Here is a 26,948-nt window from a genome sequence, read left to right as displayed (position 1 = left end):
CTTTCACAGATGTTTAAAGGAACCACAGGACCTTGGAAGGTGGGGTTGTCTGAGGGCACTCTCTCGGGGATGGTGCAGAGCGGGTATTTACACAAAGGAGGTGAGATACTTGCATTCACACATAACTTCCCTACCCAGTGTGTGACCCTTCCTGGACCAGGTTTTTAAAGTTAAAAGCATTTTTATAGCTCTCTTGATAGCAGCCGCTTCTGGGCTCTTCCTCTCCTCTGAGTCATTTTCTCCCTCAGGCATTCTCCCTGGCCCAGATCTCCAATGAGTGAGCAGAACAGAGCTAAGGAAGGCCCAGGGAGGGAAGCAGGCCTCTGCAGCTCCAGCCCAGGCTCCTTGGAGAGATTAGCTGATTTGTCCTTTGTCCTAGGGACGCTCCATCCAGAACTGTATGAGTGTGGCTGTGCTGTAGACTAGAATTCAAACTCAGTACTTAGACAGTCTTGTTGATCCAGAACTCCCTCTAAATTAGCACTATACCTTTCTGTTTCTGATCATCACTTTTAAAACAATGAGTTTGGGGTGGGGGGCGGTGAGGAGATGTGGCTGAGTTGGTGGAGTGTTTGCCTAGCATGCACGCAGCTCTGGGTTCAACCCCCAGCATCCCCAGCAATGAATAAATTGATCATGGCTGTGCATGTCTATAAACCTCGCTCTGGGGAGGTAAAGGCAGGAGGATCAGAAGTTCAGAGCCATCCTGAGCTACAGAAGAGTCTGGGGCCAGCTGAGGCTACTATGAGACCTGCTTGCCAAAGGCTGAGGTTACGGGCATGCACTACCACAGGCTGGGAGTTATCTTTAGGCAAAGAAACTGAGATGAGGTTTCTAAGGGATAGGTAACATCTACTTCATCCACTGGATTTCTAGATGTGTGAGAGGTTAAAATAGGGTACGGAGCGGCTACCTGCTTGTCCCTGTGGTAATATAGTCCAGGACCTCAAAAGAGCCTCTAGAATTCCACATGAGCTGCTAGCCCCTCCCCCCCAGCTGCAATCTACATAAAGTTGCTTTTTGCTTTCTAAATAAGCAAGCAAGCAAACAAAACAAGCCTGGCCCGGAGCCTCACTGCCGTGGCTGCTCTATCTTATGTCTCTTTACTTTTCCAAGGCTGTGGGTATGATTTCCTCATGGGAGGAGGCATCACCTTCTAGGATGGGAAGCGCTATGGGAGATAGGAATTAATCTATATCAGGCTCCAAGCAGGCTGAGGTCCTATGAGTGTCGCTACTTTTTGTTTATTGGATTTATTTATTTATTTATTTATTTAAAGGCATGGTCTCACTATGCAGCCCTGGCTAGCCTGGAACTCACTATGTAAACCAGGTGGGCCTTGAACTCACAGAGATCCACCTGCCTCTGCCTCCCAAGTGCTGAGATTAAAGATATTCACTACGAAACCTGGCTGTACGTTGTTACCCTTGAATGTATGTCTGTGCACAATGTGCAGTGTCAGGTCCCCAGAGTCAACAGAGGGTATGACATTCCCTGGAACCAGAGTTACAGATGGTTCTGAGATACCATGTGGGTGCTGGGACTCAAACTTAGGTCCTTTGTAAGAACAGGAAGAGCCTTAACTGCTGGCCCTTCTGTCCACAGCCCCAGACAGAGGATCCTGTAATCAACAGTACTGAGGTGGGCAGCACAGTGAGACCCCCTATCTCAAAAATAGAAATGGTTGTGTCACTTTTGTCTGCAAGTCTGTGGTTTTTGCTGTTTTATACGCTCCAAGGTTTCATGTGGCCTGAGCTAGCTCATTATGCAGTCTGGAGTTCTTGATCCAGCTTTCTCCACTTCCCAAAGGCTGGAGCCACACGCAGTCACCTGGCACCTGTGAGGAAGGATCTGTGTGTAGAGAAAGGAAAATAGAGGGAGGCTACAGCTCTCCCCTAAGATACCTCTGGAAGCCTAATGGTTAGGGCTGGGGGGCTGCAGGGAGAGCTCCAAATTCAGGTGAGCCCTGTGACCTGGATGAGGGTGTCTGGAGCAGGGACTTGGCCTCCCTCATTATCACCCGATGTGCATGATAGGAGTGGGTGCCTGGCTTCCAGGGGACCTTGGGGGAAAACCAAGGCAATTTTTCATAAGTAACTTTAACACAGAGTCAGTTAAATTCAGGTGAATGAAAATGCAAAATACTCTTGGGAGGCAGAGGCAGGAGACTCAGAAATTCAAGGCCACATTGGTTACAAGAAGTTCTGGGTCAACGAGAGCTACATGAGATCTGGTCTCAAGGTGGAGGGGGAGCCGAGGAACTGAGATATATCCCTAGAATCCACACAGTTGAAGAGAAAACACTTCTGCAAGTTGTCCTTTGACCTCTAAAATCACCTGGCGATACAGGAGAGGAACCCCCCCCTGCCAACACACAAATAAAATGTTAACATCAACAACAAAACTTAAACCACACCAACCCCTGCAAACCACACACACACACACACACACACACACACACACACACACGGGGGGGGGCGGGGGGGTGAGAGAAGAGAAGAGAAGAGAAGAGAAGAGAAGAGAAGAGAAGAGAAGAGATCAGGAGACAGACAGATCTACAAAACAGTTTTACAAACCTAAAGAAGGGAATCAGTCACCCCAAACTACTGTGTATGTTGTTGAAAGTTGACGTCATGCTGAAACAGTTCGGAACCTTGATCAGTCTCCCCCCAGAGAAACAAAAACAAAACAAAAAAATCCCCAAAACCTCATCATACCCACAAATACATAAATGTCTGTAATTAACTGAGCAATGACGTCTTCTGCCTGCCCACTGTGTGTGTGTGTGTGTGTGTGTGTGTGTGTGTGTGTGTGTGTAGGGAAGTCCTAGATCTGCCCTATCAAATTCCCTTTTTGATTCGAGGACTGTTCACTGATAGGCCACACAAGGCTCTTTCCAGTGTCTCCAGAGAACAGTTCACAAGGGACAGGCTCAGAGTGACTATCTTGAGTTAATGCCTACCAATCCAAACCCTAAAGGCTACCCGAGCTGTCCCAGGAAGGAGGTTACAAACAGCATTTACGGAGGGATGGCCACATCTTAGCTGACCATCCCAACATCCCCTATGCAGTCTTGGTGACATTTGGGATGTGAGGTTGGCAGAGCACTTGGGGTTCAGGCGGTAGGGGCATGAGGGATGTGGATGCTCGCCCCTGGGCTATGACCTCGACAGACGCGGAGGAGGCGGGGCTCTGGCTGCCAGGGCGGGGCGGCTCGCTGTGGGATTCAGGGACAAAGACGCGCGAGCTCGAGGCAGGCCTCCCCGGTGCCACGGGGGAGGCGCACCCGGAGCAATAATCCCACCGGGACACCGCTCGGGTGCGGCGGGGACCATGCTTCTTCCACCCGCCGTGGCCGAGCAGCTCCGGGAGACTCAGACCCTTGCCCGTCGCTGCCGCCGAGCCCCAGGCCGCATCCGCGCCGCAACCTCCGCGCGAAGCACGCGCCGCGGGCGCCCACCGCAGCTCGTTTCCTATTGGCTGGCCGGCCCGCGGGCGCTCCCGCCCCGCCGTCCCATTGGCTGAGGCCGCCGCGGTCCCCCCGCGCGCTAGCCGCCGCTGACATCACGCGGTCTGAGGCGGCGGCGGCGCCCCCGGGCTCAGCCCCGCAGCCCCCTCAGGCAGAGGCGCCGCCGCGGTGCCCGGCGGAGGATGGTGCGCGCCGTGCGGGCCGCTCCCCGCAGCCTCAGCCGCAGCAGCGCCTCAGCCGAGCGGGCCGCGGCGGGCAGCCGACCCCCGCACCGGGCGTGCGGCCGGCCGGCGCGCTGAGGCTCGGACGCCGGAGCCCGGGCGACGCCGCGATCGCAGCGGCCATGGGGGCCCTGACGAGCCGGCAGCACGCGGGCGTGGAGGAGGTGGACATCCCGTCCAATTCCGTGTACCGCTACCCGCCCAAGTCCGGTGAGGGCCGGGCGCGCGCCACGGGCCGGGCGGAGGGGAGGCCGCGCGTCGGATGCTGCGGGCGGGCAACGCGGTGGCCCGGGCGGCCCCGAGTCGGCCGCGGAGCGGGGGAGGTCTTCGGGATGCAGGGCGGGGGGCGCTCCCCATCCCGGGCCTCGGCGACGCCACGCGGAGGACTGCAGGTGCCTGCAGGGTCACCGAGGTCACCGCTCGCGTCCTCCGTGGTAATCTGCTCTGCGACAGGGACGCGCGCCGCCGGGGATGCGGCGTTGCAGCGGCTGCGGGTTGGAGAGGCATCCCTGACAGGCACCTGTGCCAGGTGTTGTCCCCGGGCTGTCGCATCCATGTCCCTTGGGACAGCTAGAAGTGCGTTTCTGCGAGCGTGAGGAGTAGTGCGGGAGGACGAACTTGCTTAAGCAGTTCTTCGCTTTTCTGGAGACTATCAGGGCGGGGATTGGGGGAGAAACTAAGTTAACAGAGATGTGTAGGAATCTGACAAGAGTCACTTGGATTGCCCCTTTCCTAGTTTCTGTCAAGGAGATGGCTGGAGACAGAGCAAAAGTGTTTTCTGTCGTACACTGTCACTTGAAACAGTCAATGCCTCCATCAGCATCAGCATTGCAGGAGAGTTTTGACAGCAGATGAGAAAGTAGTCCACTTGAGTGAGGACTGCTGTTCAAGCTGCTGGCGAGTGACCCAGCTACATGTCCTTTATCATCACCTTTATCTAAAAAAAATTTTTTTTTGCTTGCTGATCTCAAGACCCCCGGGACTCGTGTCTACCACCTTCCCTCTGGCTTGAGGACCTGGTGTGGATTTTGATGCGGGAGTAGTGAGTGAGGTGTCAGAATTGGACAGGGTCCCATTCTCTCTTGGTAGAATAAAGACATGCTAATGAGTCGAGCTGATTTCTCAGCAGTACATCCAGTTTCTGCCAGGTGGAAGCTGGGACCAGACAATGAACCTGCCTCCCTGCGGAGTGAGTGCCAGTAGCTCCCTGTCTTGCTGCTTTTGTGCCAGAGAATGAGTCCTAGCAGAAATGAGTGAGAACCACTTTAGAGAGGTCTGACATTAAGCAGCGATTGTTAGTGTTTTTAATAAACCTCTTGCTAATAATGACCGCATGGTTACTTTTATCTATTAAAATTGCATCTTGGTGCCCTGAAGGCTGAGGCAGGATTGTTAAATTTGGGGTCAGCCTGGGCTACACAGTGAGACTGTCTCAAACAAAATAAAACCAATACAACAACAAAAAGGAGGCTGATCTAGCCCCGCTCCCCAGCCATAGGATTACAAATGTGAGCCACTATACCCAACTAGCATTTTGTTCTTTTAAAAACACAAATATGAAGCCAGGTGTGGTGGTGCACGCCTTAATCCCAGCACTTGGGAGGCAAGTATGTATATATCTCTCTGTGAGTTCAAGGCCAGCCTGATCTACAAACCGAGTTCTAGCCAGGGCGGTTATACAGAGAAACCCTGCCTAAAAAAAAAAACTAAAAAGCACAGCAGCAGTTGGGTTTTTCCTCTTAAGTGCCTTAGCCTTTTATCGATCAGAAGATAGAGCATGCTTTGCTGAGCTTGGAGTTTGTGAGAGAGTCCGCTGCCTCAGGAGAATATTTACCCTTCCTCCACTTAATCCTCTTGCCTTAGCCTCCCCTTCCAAACAGGAGGATTACAAGGTGAGCTGCCACATCTGGCTCCAAAGCCTTTCTTAACTAACACATTTAGTATTTAACAATTCAAAAATGCTCCCCACTCTGCCAATCTCTGAAATGTTTTACCTAATTTTAACTCATTTTTACTTCTTCATTTTTTAGTGTTGTTTTTGAAACAGGGTCTTATTTAGCACTGGGTGGCCTCAGAGTGATTTTTGTAGCCAAGGATGTCTGCAAATTATCAACTAGGCAAGTTGATAATCTAGAATGTAACCATAGTAGCTTCCTCTTAAAAAGAATCTATTTTTTTTTAATTATGTGTGAATGTGTGTGGCTGCAGCGGCATTGGACTCTTTGGAGCTGCAGTTATAGGCATGTATGCAATTGTGAGCTACTGAGTGTGGGAGCTGGCAACTAAACTACTTGTGTCCTCTGCAAGAGCAGCATGGGCTCTTAACTAGCGGCTCCCTCTTTTAATCTCTCTCTCTCTCTCTTTTTTTTTTTTTTTTTTTTTTTTTTTTTTTTTTTTGGTTTTTTGAGACAGGGTTTCTCTGTATAGCCCTGGCTGTCCTGGAACTCACTTTGTAGACCAGGCTGGCCTCGAACTGAGAAATCCGCCTGCCTCTGCCTCCTGAGTGCTGGGATTAAAGGCGTGCGCCACCACGCCCGGCTTAATCTCTCTCTTAATTTGTCTGTCTTCCTTCCTTCCTTCCTTCCTTTCTTTCTTTCTTTCTTTCTTTCTTTCTTTCTTTCTTTCTTTCTCTTTCTCCTTTTTTTTTGAGTCACCATCTTACTATTATCTTATCAGGAACTATTGAGATCTCTGCCTTGGGCTCTGAAGTGATAAGGATTTCAGGTGTAATACAGTGTTTGGCTGTTTAATTAGTCTTGCTAAGCTAGAATTTTTAATTGTTGCAAGAGTGCTGGAATACATTTAAAAATGAATAACTATACAGTCTTAAAATAATCACTATTTAAAAATTACACTTCGGGTTGGAGAGGTGTCTCAGTGGTTAAGAGCACTGATTGCTCTTCCAGAGGTCCTGAGTTCAAATCCCAGCAACCACATGGTGGCTCACAACCGTCTGTAATGGGATCTGATGCCCTTTTCCGGTGTGTCTGAAGACAGCTACAGTGTACTTATATATAATAAATAAATCTTTTTTTAAATTAAACTTCTTCCAAAAAGTTCAGTGCCAATCATTTAGTGTCAGAGGTAAGTTGTATACACGAACAATTATAAGAATGCAGAGTCACACAGGCCCTGTCCTATTAGCGTGAACTCTATTTAAACTATGATATCAGTTACTGTTATTATATCAGTAAATAAAGTACAAAGCTGCATGGTTGTAATCAGTAGATTCAGACAACACATTTGTAGGAACCTCCATTTATCTGTGATTAGAAATCTTTAACTCTAGCACTCTGAGGGCAGAGGCCAGCCTGGTCTACATAGAGAGCTCTAGGACAACCAGAGCTAGCCAGAGAAATCACGTCTCAAAAAACCAAACTAGCCTGGCATGGTGGATCACGCCTTTAATCCCAGCACTTGGGAGGCAGAGGCAGGCAGATTTCTGAGTTCGAAGCCAGCCTGGTCTACAGACTGGGTTCCAGGACAGCCAAGGCTACACAGAGAAACTCTGTCTCGAAAAACCAAAAAAACCAAAACAAAACAAAAAACTATCTGGAAACACCCTCCCCCCCCAAAAAAAAAAACCCACCAAACTAAAATAAACAAAATGAAACCAACAACACTTGCCAAATTAGACCTAGAAAGGAACTTCCTCCAGCTGATGAAGGACTTCCACAGGAAATGAGCATAGTGGATGTGTGATTCTGACCATTTCCCTGCTGATACCAGGAGCAAGCAAAGGAGACCTGCCTTTGGCAATCATTTTTCTTTTTTTCCAAGACAGGGTTTCATGTCTCCCTGATTGGCCTTGACTTTACCATTTAGCCGAGGAAGCCATTGAACTCTTTGGCCTTCCTCACACACTAACGCACACCTTCAAGTACTAGGATTACAGGCAGGAGAGCAAATCCAGGGCTCTATTCATATGAGAGATGAGAAGCTAGCGTTCTACCAACTAGGATGCAACCAGAGCCATACACACACACTACCCGTACCTTTTTGACAGAGTCTTCTGTAGCCCAGGCTGTCCTGGGACGCAGCTGACGATAAACTTCTTGATGTTAAAATAAATAGTAAGAAGGGTGTGAAAGATGGCTCAGCAGTTGTAATCACTGAATGCTCTTTCGAGGACCCTGTTCAATCCCCGGTACCTATATAATGACAACCATTCTTAATCCTATTCCCAGGGCAACCAGTGCCCTCTTCAGTCTCCTCAGGCACCAGGTATGCACGTGGTTTATGCATGTGGCATATGCAAGCAAAAGGTTCATATACATTTTAAAAAGCTTTTCAAAACCTTAAAAATAGCTGTATATATAGAGAAATTAATACAATATATGAAGGCTGGGAATATGCTTCAGAAGTAGAATGCTTGCCCGGTATACACAGGGCCCTTAGTGCTATTAAAAGTGTTCTGTTTTTGTTTTTTGTTTTGTTTTTCGAGACAGGGTTTCTCTGTGTTGCCCAGGCTGTCCTGGAACTCACTTTGTAGACCAGGCTGGCCTCGAACTCAGAAATCCACCTGCCTCTGCCTCCCGAGTGCTGGGATTAAAGGCATGCACCACCACGCCCGGCTCATTAAAAGTGTTCTTAACCAAGTTGGAGGGATGGCTTAACAGTTATGAGCTTAGACTGCTCTTGCCGATGATCCAAATTCACTTTCTAGCACCCACACAGGGTGGCTCACAACCACCTGTAACCTCAGCTCCAGAGAATTTAACACCATTTTTTGAACTCCTTGGGCATGTACACTCATGTGCTTGTGTGCTCATGGGTGCACAAACGCACACTTTAAAAATTAAATCTTTTTTAAAAGATGTTTTAAAAGACAATATGGTATCATTTCATTACAACAAGGGCATATTTTAGATCAATGGGAGAAAATTCTGAACAAGGAATAAATGCATTTATTCTCAGTTGACCTTTTCTGAGAAAGTCTCCTGTATTCATGTAGCCTTACTGGCTTTGGAATCCTCTCCCGACCATCCCCCTCTCCTCGTGAGTATAAGTTTATCAAAAACAGTCTGTGCGGAGGAATAAAACAGTGAAGAGGAAAAGGCTTTTCAAGAAATTGTGTCGGGATAGTTTTGTATTAGCAGATAATCCGCTGTACTTTGACCATTTATAAGCTGGAATGTGCCTCAGTGGCAGAGTCCTTGCTTGGTGTGTGAGAATAGCCGTGCACTAACACCAGCAGGGGTGGAAACCTCAGCCAAAAATTTAACTAAAAATGGGTCATAACGTGAGAAGGCAATCCAGAGAGAACGGAAAGAAACATTTTCAAGTCATGCCTACAGTAAAGGATTTCTACCTAGAATACACGAAGAACTTCTGTAATAGCATGAAAACCGGATTAGCTGGACTCTGTGGCGCACACCTTTAGTCCTAGTGCTTGAGAGACAGAGGCAGGCAGATCTCTGAGTTCCAGGGGCAGCTTGGTCTACAGGGCAATTTCCAGGATAGCCAAGGCTATACAGAGAAACTCTGCCTTGAAATACAGCCCCCCACCCCAACCCCCCCCAAAAAACCCAACCAAACAAAAGATTTAGTATTGGGGGCTGGTTAGATGGCTAGTGGCCGCTTTCCTAGAGGACCCAGGTTCAATTCCCAGCACCTACATGGCAGCTCAAAACTAACTCACATAGACATACATGCAAGCAAGCTAGCAATGTACATAAATAAAAATAAATTTTTAAGAAAGAAAAAGGCAAAGTTCTTTATAGACATTTCTCAAAAAATGATAGACAATGACTGATAAGCACATGAAGAGAGACAATATCTACCCCTAGGGAAAAGGTGGGTATGGTGAGTCATGCCTATAATCCCAGTTCTCAGGAGGCCAATGCAGGAAGAAGAGTCTTAAGACTAGCCTGGGTTACAGAAGTAGTTCTTCATCCTCCCAGAAGTAAGCTACAACTAGATAATTAGTCACATCCACTAGGATAGCTGTCAACTGAAAAACAAAATAGGAACAAGAGTTGTTAAGGATGTAGGCAAATGGAAGGCCCGGAACCCTACCCACAAGACACGGGAGCTCTCATGGTAATCTCAACATTGAAGTAAGAGGAACAGTTCGGTGTTAAGAGGGGTAGCCTGGGCTACAGCGTACGTTCCATGTTAGCCTGCGCCAGTGTGAGAGCTAGCATCAAAGTCACACGTAAAAGAAAACCAGTTTTAAACGATTTCAGAACTTCTCAAGTGGTTAGTTACTGTCTGACTCAGCAGTCATACCACTTATGGTGAATGCCCGTCACCCAAAGGAGTAAATTCACACGGCATTTGCGCAGATCGTTTTTTCATAACAGTGAAAGGTAGAAATGACTCAGCCGACGGATGGAACAATGATGTGTAGGCACGATACACACACAGGAATCTTCCCGGGCAGTGGGGAGAGCAGCACCCGTGCTTCAACAGGAGGACTGCTCACACGGGCTAAGTGAAAGGCGCCAAATTCAAGATATCGCACTGAATGCATTCAACATGAAACATCAGAAGAGGACGCAATACAGAGACAAGGTAGATTCACCGGAAGTGGAGGAGGAGGAGTAGAGAGAAATGACTGTTAATGGATTTCTTTTAGGGTAGTGAAAATGTTCTAAAATTAGATAAGGGTGAGTTGTACTCAGCCCTGAATGCACTACAAACCACACACTCTCTGAATGTGTATTCCGGCCTCTGTGGACTCCCACACATGGGCATACCCACACACAGACTCTCTCTCTCACACATATATATATATGTACATTTTTTGAGACAAGGGCCCATATAGCTATGTTGCTATGTTGTTGAGGATATATCTTTTTCTATAATTTTGTTTTCATATGATATGTTTGTTTTTTTTTTTTTTTTTTTTTGTGGTTTTTCGAGACAGGGTTTCTCGGTATATGGCTGTCCTGGAACTCACTCTGAAGACCAGGCTGGCCTCGAACTCAGAAATCCGCCTGCCTCTGCCTCCCAAGTGCTGGGACTAAAGGTGTGTGCCACCACACTTGGCTGATTCTTTTTTTTAAAAATTAGGGTTTTACTTTTGTGTACGTTGATGTTTTGCCTTCATGTCTATGTGGGGATAACCTGAAACTGGAGTTAAGAGACAGTTGTGAGCAACCACGTGGGTACTAGGAAGTGAACCCTGGTTCTCTGGAAGAGCAGCCAGTGCTATTAACTGCAGAGGGCTGAGCCATCTCTCCAGCCCCTGTGGGGATAGGTCTTTTTTCCACCTCCTAAATGCTGGGATTATAAACATGTGTCACTCTCCCTGGATTATACAGTTTAAAATAGGTGAACTATGAATTACTGAAGTTAAATTTCAAACCTTAAGCTAAAAGTTAAATGTATTATCATAAAAGACATAGGAGAAAGTATTTGATTTGGATTACCCACAAAAAAAAAAAAAAAGAAAGAAAGAGAAAGAGCCAGGCAGTGGTGGCGCACACCTTTAATCCTAGCACTTGGGAGGCAAAGGCAGGTAGATCTTTAAGTTCGAGTCCAGCCTGGTCTACAGAGTGAGTTCCAGGACAGCCAAGGCTACACAGAGAAACCCTGTCTCGAAAAACCAAACAACAAAAAAAGAAGGGCTGGTAATGACACAGACCTTTAATCCCAGCACTCTGGAGGAAGAGACAAGTGGATCTCTGTGAGTTTGAGGCCAGCCTGATCTACAAAATAAGTTTCAGAACAGCTAGAACTACACAGAGAAACTCTGTCTCAAAAAACAAAACAAAATAGCAAACAGGCAAACAAAAAGAAAGGAAGGAAGGACTGAAGGAAGGAAGGAGAAATGGCTCAGTGGATGAAAGCACAGAGCGCTCTTTCAGAGGACAATACCCAGCGCTCACACCAGGCAGATCACAACCCATTCTAACTCAAGCATCAGGAGATCCAATGACCTGTGTGGACTCCAGCACTCAAAACACACATACCCACACCTAGACTCCCACGTACATGTCACAATATTACAATAAGTCATTAGAAAAAAGACACTGGAGCTGGGTGCCTTTAATCCCAGCACTTGGGGGGCAGAGGCAGGTGGATCTATTTGAGTTTGAGGCCACACTGTCCACAGTGAGTTCCAGGACAGCCTAACAGCCAGGGCTACACAGAGAAACCTGTTTTGAAAAATGAGAGTGGGTGAGGGAGAGAGAGAGAGAAAGAGGAGGAGGTAGAGGAGGAAGAGGACGTCTGGGGAGATGGCTCAGTGAGTAAGAGCACTGGCTGCTCTTCCGAAGATCCTGAGTTCAAATCCCAGCAACTACATGGTGGCTCACAACCATCTGCAATGAGATCTGACCACCTCTTCTGGTGCATCTGCAGACAGCTACAGTGTACTTATTTATAATAATAATACTAAATAAATCTTTGGGCTGGGCCAAGCAGGGACTGAGCAAACGGGGTTGACGGGAACGAGCAGAGGTCCTAAATTCAACTCCCAACAACCAGATGAAGGCTCACAACTATCTGTACAGCTACAGTGTGTACTCATATACATAAAGTAAATGAATAAATCTTTTGAAGGAGGAGGAGAAGAAAACAAGATGACGAGAACGGACAGTGACAGAAGACACCGGGCTAGAGCTCATCGATCAAGAACTCAGCCTGCTCTCCGCACAGGACCTCAGTTCCCAGCAGCTACAGCAGGAGGCTCACACCATCTGTAACTCCAGCTCCTGGGGAACCAGCACTGGCCTCTGCAGCCGCCCTCACTCCCATGCACACACACACATATAATTAAAGATGACGCAGAGGAGCCAAAAAGACAAGACAGAGATATAATCACTAAGGAAAAGCAGCTGCAGTCCTGCACTGAAAATATGATAGGAATGTAATGGAAATGTCCATGAGAGAGGAGTCAGGCATGCGGGGGCTCAGGAGGTGAAGGCAGGAGGATCAGGAGTTCAAGGCTGGCCTTGTCTACATAGCAAGCTGGAGGAGGCCAGCCTGGACTACATAAAATCCTGTCGCACCCCCTCCCCTGCAGAACAAAGCAACGCCTCCGCATCAGTGAGGTGCCACTTAGACCCTCTAGGAGGCCTAAAATAAAAAAAAGGCAGAAATTATCAAATGTGACACAGAGATTAGAGTCCTTATGAATTGCTAAGGGAAAATGTGACATGGCACAGCCACTTTGGAAAGAATTCCGCAGTCTTATAAATTAACTTGTAAATGTTAAATATGGGGTGGTCTGGGTCACCATTACCACGAATCCAGTTGAGAACATTTTAGCCCTCCAAAATGTCCCACTGTGCCTGGTACAATTAATTCTCATTGCCTCCTCAGACAAGGTGGCTGACACCCTCATCTTAACTCAAAGGTCTTGTTTTGAAGAGACACCCACCGTGGAAACTCTTACAAAAGAAAGCATTTGCTGTGTGTATGGCTTGCTTACAGTTTCAGAGGGTTGGTTCATTATCATCCTGGTGGGCAGCTGGCAGGTGTGGTGGTGCATCCCGGAGAGCTTTGCATCCTGATCCAGGCAGCAAACAGATCCAGACGCTGGGCCTGGCACGGGCCTTTTAGACCTCACTTTCTTGCTGACACACTTCCTCCAACTAAGTCACACCTCCCGATCCTTCCTAAACAGTCCGCCAGCGGATTGACTAGGCATTCAAATATGTGAGCCTGTGGCGGCCATTCTCATTTGAACCACCACACCCTGGGATTTCAGTTCTTGGGAAGCTGAGGCAGAAGGATTGCTCCAATTTCTAGGCTAGTTTGGGGCACATAGTAATTCCCAGGTCATTCAGGACTATCTACTAAGGCCTTGTCGCAGGAAACAAAAACTCGCTGCTGTCCTCAACACTGCGATCTGTCCTGTTCTCTGTCTCTGTGGGCTGCCTCTCTTCCCCACCCCACAGAATCACAGCGGACACCCGAGGCTGCCGTCTTCCACTGAGCTTGTGTGGAAAGTTTAGCCGAGTTCTTTGGCAGGTGACAGGAATTCAGTCCTTTAAGGCACTGAATATATTGTGTTGTCGGAACATAATATTTTAAAAATTTAAAAGTTAGAGCTGAGAGTGTAGCTCAGTGTCTCTCTGACATCTGTGGACCCCTAAGCTCACTTCTCAGCATGGCAAAAAAAAAAAAATAATAAATGTTTAAAAAGAAAAAAAAAAAACAAGAAAAACTTACTGTATTTTGTTTCTCCATTTACTGATTAGTGGATATTGGATTGTTCCAGTGTGACTTACTCCTTAAAGAAACAGTGCAGGACTAGAGAGATGTCTCACCGGTTAGGAGCTCCTGCTGCCCTACTGAGAGACCTGTGCCCTGTTCCTGCTCGTGGGACATTTACTTGGCAGTTTACAATTGTGGGTAACTCCATTTCAGAAGTTCCAATGGCCTGTTTTGGTCCTTATGGCTACTTGGCACATGTGTGGTACACATACATACATGCAGGCACCCATATGTAATAAAGTTAATTTTTTTACATGTAAATTTTAAAAAACTACAATGAGGGCTAGAGACATGGCTCAGTGGTTAAGAGCACTAACTAAACTTCTAGAGGTCCTGAGTTCAATTCCCAGCAACCACATGGTGGCTCACAACCGTCTGTAATGGGAACTGATGCCCTCTTCTGTCTTGCAGGCAGATAGAGTACTCATACATTAGATAAATAGATAAATCTTTTTAAAAATATGATACTATGAACAGCTGCATGCTTTTTGAGTATACATATGTTTTCATTTTTGCATGTGTCAATATGTGTGTGGTACATGTGTTCATACATGTGCGTGTGTGCTTCTTGTGGGGGTCAAATTGCTCCCCATCCCCTTAGTTTTTGAGACAGGCTCTTCACTGAACCTGAAGCTAAGCAATTTAGCTGGGCTGGCTGGGTCCCTGAGCTCCTGGAACCCACCTGCCTTTCCTTACCAGTGCTGGCATTGCACACATAGGCCGCTGTTCTCAGCTTTTTACGTGTGCACTGGGACTCAAACTTAGATGTCTGCTCTCATGGGAAGCGCTTTACCAGTGTCTCCAGCTCTTCCCTCCTCCTGCCCAACCCCAGCCCAGTCAGTCACTTCTGAGACCTCAGCATTAACCCTCCCGTCTTGCTTATTTATTAAAACAAAGACCATTTACTGCATGAGTAATAACAACTGTCCTCTTCCTTTGGGAGGGAGGGGTTGGCTTTATTTATTTGTTTTGTGATAAGGTCTTCAAAATACAGGCTTTAGCTTAAAACAGAGCTAGATTTTATCCCAATGCTGGCATCTACCAGCTGTGTGGCCCAATTACATTTATTGGGCTTTGTTGTTAAGCTACATTAAATAAAGTTATTTTAAAATACAGATCCATTTATTGGAATAATCACGTATATAACTTTATTACTCTAAACAGTCCAAGATTAATATTTTCCACTTACAGGCAGGACATTTATTTATACTGTGACGTTAATAAGGGAAAATATGCAAAGAGGCTACCCAGCAGGAACCATTAGCATGAGATAGCCATTGCTAAAATCTAAAATTATTTGCATGTTTGCCCTATATAATATAAAGTTTTTACGACTTGAAAATTTGAAGGTTTGGGCTTGGAATTTTGCCCCAGTTTTGCCACTCATCATTTTTCACGGGGGGGGGGGGTTGTGTTTGGCTCTACAGTATGCTACATAGTAATTACATGTTACATGTTAAAAATATCTATGGTTTAAATTTTCTATCTAGGTTCAGAAGTCAGGTTTTGTTTTGGGTTTTTTGTTTTTGTTTTTTTGTTTTTGTTTTTGTTTTTCGAGACAGGGTTTCTCTGTGTAGCCCTGGCTGTCCTGGAACTCACTTTGTAGACCAGACTGGCCTCAAACTCAGAAATCCGCCTGCCTCTGCCTCCCAAATTTTGGGATTAAAGGCATGCACCACCACGCTCGGCTAGAAGTCAGGTTTTTGTTTGTAGAATTATGACAGGCAGTGTAGTCTTGAGTTCTGTTTCATTCCCTATTTTATCCTGGGCAGGGGACTGTGTGCTGAGTATACTGGTTCCTCTACAAGATAAGCAAAACAAAAGATGGTAGTTTGGTGTAGAAAACAGAATGTTTTTGAGACTAAAGGGTCTGATTTACAGTCCTGGTTTGCCTCTGCCAGAAAGGAAACATTCCCCGGGCTTTATCAGGGTGAGCATTTTATCATCTCAGCCTTTGTCTCTCTTAACCGCAGTGCAGAACAGGAAAAGGAAAAGCCAGACAGGTTTGTGCCCCGAGGCTGCACGCCCTGGCCTCTCTTCCCTGTGTCTGTGTGTACATACAAACTGCACAGCTGAGATGTGTGGCTGCTCCTCCTCCTCCACTGCTCCTCATCTCTCTCAGATTGTCAGATGCAGTTGAGTTTGGGACAGAGATTTGGGTTTACACAGTCTCTCTTCGCTTCTGATGCTTCTTAGCCACAGTCTTTCTTCAGTCACTGGGGTCTTTGATCCACAGGGCCCTCATGGGGCCTAAGGCAGAGATGTTATAATCTTTGCAGATAGTATTGAGTTCCATCTTTGATTAATGGGAATCTCCACAAATGAGTTTTTTTTTTTTCAAGACAGGGTTTCTCTGTGTAGCCCTGGTTGTCCTGGAACTCACTCTGTAGACTAGGCTGGCCTCCAACTGACAAAGATCTGCCTGCTTCTGTGCTGGGATTAAAGACTTGTATTCCCCACCATGCCCCTCAAAAATCATTTTAGTCTGTGTGTTATTGGCCATGGTTTGAAATGTTGTATATCAAAACTTGACTTGGGGGTAGGAGGAGGGCGGGCTGTCCTGTGCTCTCGGACACGGTGATCCTCCTGATGGCGCTTACTATGTGTCTGGGACACAGGCACACACTGCTGCTCAATAAAGTTTGGTGGGATTTTGTTTTTAATGGAATTTCAATATGTAGGCTGACATGGCCTTGAACTGACGATCCGTTTTCCTCTGTCTCCTGGAGCCGGGAGTGGTGGAGCACGCCGTTAATCCCAACGCCGTTAATCCCAGCACTCGGGAGGCAGAGGCAGGCGGATTTCTGAGTTCGAGGCCAGCCTGATCTACAGAGTGAGTTCCAGGACAGCCAGGGCTACACAGAGAAACCCTGTCTCGAAAAACCAAAAAAAAAAAAAAAAAAAAAAAAAAAGAATTATAGGTTTGTTCCGCCACATTAGATAGCCCTTGATTTTAATACAAGACAAAGACTGCATTCAGCTTTATGTATCTTTTTTTTTTTTTTAAAGATTTATTTATTTATTATATGTAAGTACACTGTAGCTGTCTTCAGACACTCCAGAAGAGGGAGTCAGATCTCGTTACGGATGGTTGTGAGCCACCATGTGGTTGCTGGGATTTGAACTCCTGACCTTCGGAAGAGTAGTCGGGTGCTCTTACCCGCTGAGCCATCTCACCAGCCCCTTTATGTATCTTTTTGAGACAGGTTCTCTCTATATACAGAGTGGCTGGCCTGGAACTCCCAGTGATCACAGACATCCAACTGCTTCTGCTGCCCGAGTATCGGGATTAAAGGCAGGCCACCACCGTCCTCACCCCCTTCTTATAAAATTTGGTGAGATTCGCCAGGCATGGTGGCAGAGACCTGCGATCTCAGCACGTAGGAGGTAGAGGCAGAAGAGCCAGCAGTTCAATGTCTCCCTCGGCTACCTAATGACTTTGAGGTCGGCATGTTACATAAGCCTGTCTCAGAAGAAGGAAAGGCAAAATGCATTTCTAGTAGAACCCTGCCGCCTGCTTACCCTGATGCCTAGGGTTGTTAGAGCTCCTGGCTTTCAGAGTTAGATAGATCACTGTGCTACGTAAACCAATCAGTCCCAGTGATCTCCCACCCCACTTGTCTGGTTTTTCGAGACAGGGTTTCTCCGTGTAGCCCTGGCTGTCCTGGAACTCACTCTGTAGACCAGGCTGGCCTCGAACTCAGAAATCCGCCTGCCTCTGCCTCCCGAGCGCTGGGATTAACGGCGTGCTCCACCACTCGCGGCTCAGTAGTTCCTGTCTGACTACTGTCAGGTCCCACACTGAATTCATCTGGACAACTTTGGTTACCAAGATGGCTTCTTAACATTCCTTACTGGGACAAACCACCCTCCACGTTAATAAAGAAACAAACAAACAGCTTGTCTTGTGTTTGCAGTGCTGAGCGTAGGCCCAGGACCATGCAGAGATGTTAGGTAAGCTTTTAGGTTGGGTTTTGTTGTTGGTTGGTTGGTTGGTTGGTTGGTTTGGTTATTTGAGGCTGGCTCTCAATATGTAGCTCAGACTATATATAAGCACACAATCGCACACCCAGCCAGATCATTTTTCCCTAATTTCACCTGATGTCTAAGAAACAGATAATTTCCTGCTATATAGGAATGCATCTCATTGCCAACAGTAATGGCCAGTTCATTTGAGAAGACTTACTTTCTACCGAAGGCAGCGAGGCTCCTCCCCTCTATCAATAATGCGCTTGGAAAATAGGGCCAGGGAAGTGTGCAGCATGCATAATGAATGGATGGAGGTGCTGTCCTGGGGCGCGTTGCGGGCTGCGCTGTGGCAGCCAGCTACTGCGTTTCTGGGTTCAGCAGGTTTCGAGGAGCAGCTCATTGCTACTTTGGTTCGGGCATCACTGCCCTTTGCAAGTGTTTTCCTGATCTGTAGTTTAAGAACGGCCTCACTCTTTGGTGAGTGATCTCAGCCACATGGTCAGATTTAGTAGGTGTTTCTGAACTCAGGCTCCGAGTCTAGAAAGGAAGATCTGAATGTTCAGTTCTGTTTTCTGTTACATCTGTCTTCTCCCTCTCCCTTCCTGTGGCTTCTCTCTAGCTGAAAGTGTGAAAACTCAGTCTTTCAGCTCACTGAAAAGAATCTCAAAAATCCCGGCTGACTGCAAGTTTATATTTACCCCAGCTGGATTACACACAAGGCTTTGTGGGTTCCTAAGTACTTTGCGTTAATTTGAGAGTCAAAGTATATGGGGATATTGACAGAAATTTCTGCAGTCTGAGTCCTTTTCTCGGATGGTCTCCCCTAGGGTCAGATTAGAGAAATTTGAGGGCGCAGGATGTGGTGCAACGTGCCTGTAATCTTAGCTCTTGGGAAGTAGAGGCAGGAGTTCAAGGCTAACTTCAGCCTCTTAAACAAGTTTGAAGCCTACCTAGGCTACATGAGACCCTGTCTTAAAAATAACCCAAAACCAGCAAACAAACCAGCCACCCAAGATATTAGAATAAGAGGAACGTGTGTCCCTATCAAAGTTAAAATATGCCACCAGATAAGTGGTTCTCAATATTCCTAATGCTGCAACACTTTAATATAGTTACTTCTTCATATTGTGTAACCCCAACCATGAACTTATTTTCAGTGCTAACTTCATAACTGTAACTTTCCTTTTCCTACTGTTATTAGTCACAGTGTAAATATCTGATATAATATACAAGATGGTCTTAGACAATCCCAATGAAAAGGTCACTCAATCCAGAGTGGTCTGGGACCCACGGCCTGAGAACCCGCACACTAGGCTTGCCCGTGTCCTCAAGTGTCTTGTTGACTGTTGAGATAATCTCACTTTGTAGCCCAGGCTGGCCTTGGATCTAAGATATGCCTTAGCCTCCCAAGTGCTAGGACTGCAGGTACACACACCATTGTGTTGACCACCTCCCTTGTTCAACAGCAAGTCAGTGTGGAGAGTCTGCATTGGAAGGGTGTATAGAAATGCCAAGGGGCAGGTGGGGGGACGGTGGGTATGAGCTTTACATTTAAAAACTGCAGGCAAAGATGATACATGCGTATATATGCTGGGACCTCTAGTCAAGATTCTCAAATGCTCAGGAACCGCCTCAAGGTGAGGGGGGGGGAATCAGGACCAAGCTGAGCCTGGTAGCATATGCCTATGATCCTAGCCCTGGGGTGGGGGTTGGGGGGTGAGACAGGAAGATCATGAGTTCTAGACCTTCCAGGGTTTCACAAGGGAGGGCATGTGGTGGTGGTGCATGCTTTTAGACCCAGCCCTTAGGAGACATATGCAGGCAGATCTCTGGTTCAAGACTAGCCTGGTCTGCATAGCGAGTTCTAGGCCCTCATGGACTACACAGATGAAACTTTGTTTCAGAAAACAAAACCAAGCAGGGTGTCAGGAGATGGCTCAGTAGTTGAAGTGTTTGCTAAGTGAGCATGAGGACCCTTGTGAAAAACTGTGTGTGGTCTGTTTGTAGACCCAGCAGTGGGGAGGGAGAAACAGGTCAATCTCTGGGCTCACTGGCCAGCCAGCTTAGTCTAGTTGGTGAGCTGCTGGTCCCGATGATACTGACCTCTGGCGCGCACACACACACACGCACACACACACACACACACACACACACACACTCACAGCAAGTAGCAAAATACAAGTCGGTTTGTCAGTGGCCATTCATGGATTTTGTTGGCTTTTGGTTAATGGTATTTTAAGGAAGGACTCAAGCTTGGTACAAGAACAGAAATGGCCTCTTTGTTTGTCGTTTCCGGTTCTGATGAGGTTTTGCTGATTTTGTGCCAGGTTCTGAAATCAGAAGCAATGTGTCTGATTCTTTGTTGGGAGCCCTAACCTCTTCCTTTCTCACGGCATTTCCCCCTCCGTCCGGCCTCATGGCACTCTGCTTGTCTGACTCTTTTTGTCTGTCACTCTCCAGGCAGCTATTTTGCCAGCCACTTCATCATGGGAGGAGAGAAGTTTGACTCCACGCATCCGGAGGGTTACCTGTTTGGCGAGAACAGCGACCTGAACTTCCTGGGAAACAGGCCGGTGGCGGTAAGGGTAGACTCTCTTTACTGGCTGTGGGCCTACAGTGACCCGTGCACCCAGCCCTGTTAAAATCAAGTTTGCTGATGTGGCAGGGGGCTCTACGGGTTCGGTGTGGCCAGGCTGAGGGAGCTTTCCTGAGGATTCCCACTTCTAAGGGCATCTCCTTAGCAGTCCTGACCAGTGAAGGCAAGAACTGTGTTTACCGTCGTGTGTTGGACCTAGCACAGAGCCTGGTTCAAAACGAAAAGCCTTGGCAAATATTTGTTGAGTGAATGAATGAAGTTTCCCTGGTTTTGGAGTTGCACGCAGTCATGCCAGCACTTGGGAGGCTGAGGCAAGAGGATTGCTGAGAAATGCAAGGCAATGTTAGGCTCCAGAGTCAACCCTTAGGCTCTGTAAACTTGAAATGGGGACCATTCTGCATCTGCTTGAGGCTTTATAAAACAGCTGTCAGGGTGCAGAGGAAGGCCCAGGTACTGTTCTTCATATGAAGACCTACCCGAGGGAGGACATACTGGGTTTGGTTTGGTTTTTTTGTTTTTTGGGTTTTTTTGGGGGGTGGTGGTGGTATAGGGCCTTATGAAAGTGCTCCATCTCCAGGCCTCATCTCTATTCCATAGCTCTGGTCTGGCTGTCCTGGAATTTGTTATATAGACCAGATTGGTTGAACTTACAGAGCTCTACCCGCCTTTCCTTCTGAGTGCTGGGATTAAAGGTGTGGACTACCATGCCAAGTTTATTATATTTTATTTTCTTAATCGGTTCACTTGGTAGGACAGACTGTCTTGGACCTCACTCTGTGGTCTAGACTCAAGTCTGTCTACCTTGGCTTCCTGAATGCAGGATTACAAGCCTGGGCCACCGTGTCTACCTGTCCCGGGACTTGCAGTCCCTCTCATTTTATTTTATCAGTGAAAGACAAGTAGCGGTAGAAGCTGGCATATAGAGACTGTGTGCCTGGTCCAGGGACCTTTCCAATGTTTTACATGAAATTTGCTCCCTGTCTTATAAGTAGATCTGCCTTGCTGTAAATCAGTCTTTTGCCTCTTGCTGCTTTGGAGAACTCTCTCTTCCACATGAGCGGGGCAGCTAGAACACGCAACAGGAAACGTTAGCTAAGAGAGAAGGTCTACAGTGACTGAGTTCTGCAGGAATGAGAGTGGGAGTGAGTGCTGCCAACGATTGCTTGGGTGCTGAGCTGAGGGACTTGGGTGGGGCTTTGGGAACTGACTGACTGGGCTGGTGGGAAAGGACTCTCACCTAGAGGGAGGTGCAGAGTTTAAGTCTAAGCCACCCCTGTGTTTGTAAACTTGACAGTCACTGAGCAACTGCCAGTGCCAGCTCTGTGGTAGGTGCTAGGGACACAGGGCTGAAGTGACTGAGTTTGATGATCTTGGAACAGACAAGGGAGGCAGACTGGCCTGTGGCAGAACAACAGTAGAAAGCTGAGTGGGCTGCACTGCCCGAGAGGCTGACATCCCCTCCTGTTATTAGACGCGTTCTCACGACCGGCCAGGAAGAACACCACAGACCAGAATCTTCTGCGGCAAAGCTTTATTCTTACATCTTCAGGAAAAGAGAGCAAGAAGCAAGAGAGAGAAAAGCAAGAGAAAGAGAAAAGCAAGCAAGAGAGCGAAAAAGCAAGAGAGAGAGAAAACGAAACCCCTTTCCTCTTTAAAGAGAACAACAATTGCCTAGGGCGCATCACTCCCTGATTGGCTGCAGCCCATGGCCGAGCTGACGTTCACGGGAAAAACAGAGTACAAGTAGTCGTAAATACCCTTGGCTCATGCGCAGATTATTTGTTTACCAACTTAGAACACAGGATGTCAGCGCCATCTTGTGACGGCGAATGTGGGGGCGGCTTCCCACAGTTCCCCCTTTTTCTTTTAATAAGAGCAAATAGGCCACCCAAATTAATGAGAGTGGAGATAGAGGTCAAATCCCCAGTGTGTAGGTAAAGGAGCCATGTACAGGATTAGCTCTTAGGCTTACAGGCTTTTACCCAGAGCAACCCTGACCTGCTCCCGTGTCGTTTTGCCTGGGGGAAGGGAACTAGGACACTGAACCTTCATGAAAGATGACATGTCTCCCTAGAATAGGCTCATATATGCCGCAGAGCCTTTCCATTGCAGTGCTTAGCCTTGCAACTCTCTCGGGCTGCTGAAGCACACTCACTCTATCTCGTGCAATGAGACTAGCCTCGTGAGATATAAGAGCTGAGTGGCCAGCGACCTATTGCCTAAGCATAGATATATCAGGGGAAGCTCCATGTTCTAGTCCTGCAAGCGCCTGGGCAATAACCACCTTGTCTCTCTTAGTTTGGGCCTTAAGCTTACAGACCAATCAAAGAAGCAACACTAATCCACAGCAAAGTGTATCTCCAAATAATATTAATCCCACCCAATTTTTTAAAGAAAGAAAATGCTGAGGAGATCCAATTGGGTAATCCTTTGGTCAGGGACAGGTCCAAGCGCGTGGAGTTGACCTGAATGATGGCAAGCCTCGAAGGGTCTGTTCAAATTCAGCCATCCAATTCTGTAACATATACTGAAAAAGACTTTTTGACAAATTAGCTGTCCTAGTAAATTTAACATACTGAATGGAAATAACACACAATCCCGGAAACTTTTGTTCACATCCCTGCTGAGTTATTTGTCATAATACATCTAGTTGTTTCTGGACAAGATCTATGAGTTGATTAACCAGCATGAGACCTCTCTGTATCTTGACATTAGCTGAGGCCTGTTCATCTATGACTGTAGTCACTGAGGCTGACAAAGTGTTAATGGTGTCAGTCATCTGGACCTGTCCAGACAGAACCAAGGCTGTCTGAATTAAGGCCAAACCCAGTTCCCAGTTAGTGGTAAAAAAGCAGGAGAATACTTGAGCATTATACATCACCGTCATTGGGAGTGGAAATGTCGACATTATCCCCCAACGCTGCTCTCTCTTTATTATTGACGCCCTGGACATCACCAAGACGAGGGACATTAGTATTCCCTTGGTCAGTCTGGATTTTTCGGGTGAGTCTTTCCGGTACCCAAAATGGGTTGTCTTCATTCTGTGGGAAAACACAGATAGCTCCCCTGGATCTTATCAAGATAGGATCCGGGCCATACCATTTATTATCAAGGACATTTTTCCATTTAACCATCTCATTGGGCCTATCTGGCTCTGAACAATGACGTTCAGCCGCAGTATGGCCATGAGCATCAATATTTAAAAAATTGAGTGTAAAGAGTGCCAAAGACACCGACACTCTTGGTGCTCGGGGTACAGTCTCCTCAAAAGTTCCCCTCTTCTGTTTTATAAGATAGGCTTTGAGGGTGCGATGCGCACGCTCAACAATACCCTGTCCTTGAGGGTTGTACGGAAGTCCAGTCAGGTGGGTTACGTCCATCTGACGGCAGAACTGCTGAAATTTTTGAGACGTGTAAGCTGGTCCATTATCAGTCTTAAGGAGTCTGGGTTTCCCCCAAGCACTCCATGCCTCAAGACAATGTTGAATCACATGTGAGGCTTTTTCTCCGGTTAACGGAGAAGCAAACATGATGCCAGAACATGTGTCAATAGACACATGGAGATATTGAAGTTTTCCAAAGGAAGAAACATGTGTAACATCCATTTGCCAGACCTGTAGAGGTCGAATACCGCGTGGGTTAATTCCCACATGAGGAACTGGCAAGAACTCACAGCAGCTTTGACATTGAGTAACAATGTCACGGGCTTCTTTTCTTGTCAAGGAGAAACGACTGCGTAATGTTTCAGCCGTCACATGAAAATTATTATGAAAATTTCTTGCAGCCTCTACCGGGGATGATAGGGCAGCAGCCACCACTTTAGTGGCCTTATCTGCCAAATCATTTCCCAGAGCCATGGGGCCAGGTAGGCCTGAATGGGCTCTAACATGAGTAATATAAACAGGAGATCTTCTAGATAACAAAACTAATTGTATCTGCTGAAAAATATTGGCAACTCTACTGGAAGGCTTAATCACTCCAGCCACTTCTAAAAGATTTACTGCATTTACCACATAACAGGAATCTGACACAATATTAAGGGGTTCTAAAAAGGTTTTTAAAACTTCTAAGACCACTAAACATTCTACCACTTGAGGTGAATTTTCATTATATTGTTTGGATACCACTTTACCATTAGCCACATAGGCACCTATGCCAGTTTTTGATCCATCAGTATATACCACAATCCCATTTTTAAGTGGGTTTCTTACTGTTATTTGTGGAAACACAACAGATTGATTTTGGGCAAACTGTAAGATTGGATGTTTTGGATAATGGTTATCTATTTTTCCTGAAAAGGAGGTAACTAAAACTGCCCAATCATTAGATGCGGCTGCCAAGGTTTGAACCTGTGCAGCGGTATAAGGTACAATTAAAAGATATGGACTTTGCCCAAAGTGGGTGATTGCTGCTTTTAGGCCTTTAAGGGCAAGCTGTGCAATTGCATCAGGATACCAATCTATTATTTTAGCTGGGGATACGTTTGGATGGATCCACAACAATGGCCCATTCTGCCACAAAACTGCAGTTGGCAATTGTGCTGTCTTAAAGACACACAAACTGAAAGGCTGCGAATCCTCAATACGTTGTAATTGTGCATTCTGTAAGGCCTTTTCTACCTTTTGTAAGGCCTGGTTAGCAGCTAGAGTAAGAGTCCTAGGGGAGGAGATATGAGGATCTCCTTCTAAAATACTAAACAAAGGCCTTAACTCAGCGGAAGGAATCTTTAAAAAAGGTCTGAGCCAATTAATATCTCCCAACAGCTTTTGAAAATCATTTAAGGTATGGAGGTGATCTCTTCTTATCTCTACCTTTTGGGGCACAATCTTATCTGGGGACACCACAGAGCCCAAGAATTGTCCTGTATCAGAAATTTGGACCTTTTCTGTGGCTATCTGTAGACCCCACTGACTTAAAGTTTTAAGTAGAAAAGGATATGCCTTTTGTAGCATGGTAAGGTCTTTATGGCACAGGAGGATGTCATCCATGTAAAGGAGCAAAATTAAAGAGGGGAATTGTTTCCTCACTGGCAAAAGAGCTTCTTGTACATAAAGTTGGCACATTGTAGGACTATTGGACATTCCCTGTGGTAAGACCTTCCATTGATACCTCTTATCAGGTTCAGCAGAATAAGCTCTCTGACCCGTTAACAAGTCAAAAGTCCAATCTCTCTGCTCTGGAGTTAAAGCAGCAGCGTTTGCTCGGTCCTGCGCCTGTGCAGCCTCTCGCCACAGAGATCTCCATTCCAAATATTTGCCCATATTAGGGAGAGCGGCTTTTGCAATCATTTGCCAATCAGCAGGCGTTAGTGCCATGCCAGCGAGCCTGTCTAACTGCGCCAAGGTAAAATTAGCATTGGTTCCGTATTTACGAACCGACTCGGCAATTTCCTTAATCTGTACGTATTCTACCGGAGCGTGGACACGCCCACCCTCGGCTCCTTCAAAGACTGGAAATGCCTGTTCTATTTTCCTTTGTTCCTCTCGGGGAATGAATGAGTCTGCGCACTGCCTCTCTGCGCATTGCTGACGCACTACGGGCTGACGCACTACGCAGGGCGGGGACTCCGCATAGGGCGGGAGTGCACCTGGTAGCCGATTGCCCTGAGGCCAATTAGCAAACTGGCCTTCGCCAGCCGCTTTTGGCTTTTTCCTTAAATGACTAGTTAGCACTTTACTTGGCGGCTGGTATCCTTTTCTTTCATAATGAGCCGCTTTTTTCTCCCAGTCTGTTTCTTCAGAGCACAGGCTCCTTCTCCTAGAGACCTCCGCTAATTGATCTTTTTTCTTCTCCCTTTTTCCTCTTTTTCTTCTAATCTCTCTCCAGGTATTCCTACCTGACCTTAACTTTTCCTCGGGTTCAAGACCCTTGGAAAGGCCTGTATACTTACCGTTTCTCCTTGCTCCTACTCTCTCTCCCCGCTTTACTTCTGATAGACTGTCCTGAATTTCCTCTAGAATTTTCAGCCCTATCTTAAGCACTATATAACATGTGAAAAGGAACAGAAGGGCTTCTAACACTAGAAAAAATTTAAGGCCAAACATAACTTGTAAAGCCATTTTCCACTTTACTTCTGATAGACTGTCTTGAATTTCCTTAGAAAGTTCAAGATCAGACTTACCTCGTTCCCCAGCTGAAAAGTTCTGAATTCATACAGTTGAATCCTTCTTAACAGTCTGCTTTACGGGAACCTTTATCACCGTCGTTCCCCAGCTGATGAGTTCTGAATTCGGCAGTTGAATCCTTCTCAACAGTCTGTGTTACGGGAACCTTTATAAACGTGATTCGCAGTTCTGGTTCTGGAATGAAGTATCCCTCCTGCGCCAGTCCGGAGTTTTTTCTCGTCCCGGATTTTCTCGTCCCGGAATTCGGCACCAATTGTTATTAGACGCGTTCTCACGACCGGCCAGGAAGAACACCACAGACCAGAATCTTCTGCGGCAAAGCTTTATTCTTACATCTTCAGGAAAAGAGAGCAAGAAGCAAGAGAGAGAAAAGCAAGAGAAAGAGAAAAGCAAGCAAG

At 46.7% G+C, this 26,948-nt stretch overlaps 1 protein-coding gene across 3 annotated transcripts in view; it reads left to right on the top strand.

Moving 5' to 3' along the window:
- The first annotated feature begins 3,205 nt into the window (after positions 1-3,205).
- The window catches only part of Rnf157 (ring finger protein 157), a 77,047-nt gene continuing 53,304 nt past the window's right edge, over positions 3,206-26,948 (top strand). For 2 of the 3 annotated variants that reach the window (XM_006533104.2, XM_006533103.3), the window contains exons 1-2: positions 3,206-3,900; positions 20,290-20,408. In XM_006533104.2, the coding sequence (XP_006533167.1) occupies positions 3,813-3,900; positions 20,290-20,408 (207 nt within the window). In that variant the 5' untranslated portion in view covers positions 3,206-3,812. The remainder of the gene's footprint in view (positions 3,901-20,289; positions 20,409-26,948) is intronic. The other variant, NM_027258.1, reaches the window with a different exon arrangement.

This window comes from Mus musculus, chromosome 11 (genome assembly GCF_000001635.26).
Source record: "Mus musculus strain C57BL/6J chromosome 11, GRCm38.p6 C57BL/6J".
Taxonomy (NCBI): domain Eukaryota; kingdom Metazoa; phylum Chordata; class Mammalia; order Rodentia; family Muridae; genus Mus; species Mus musculus.
The sequence above is the reverse complement of the archived record's forward strand: the minus strand, read 5'-3'. Positions and strand labels throughout refer to the sequence as shown.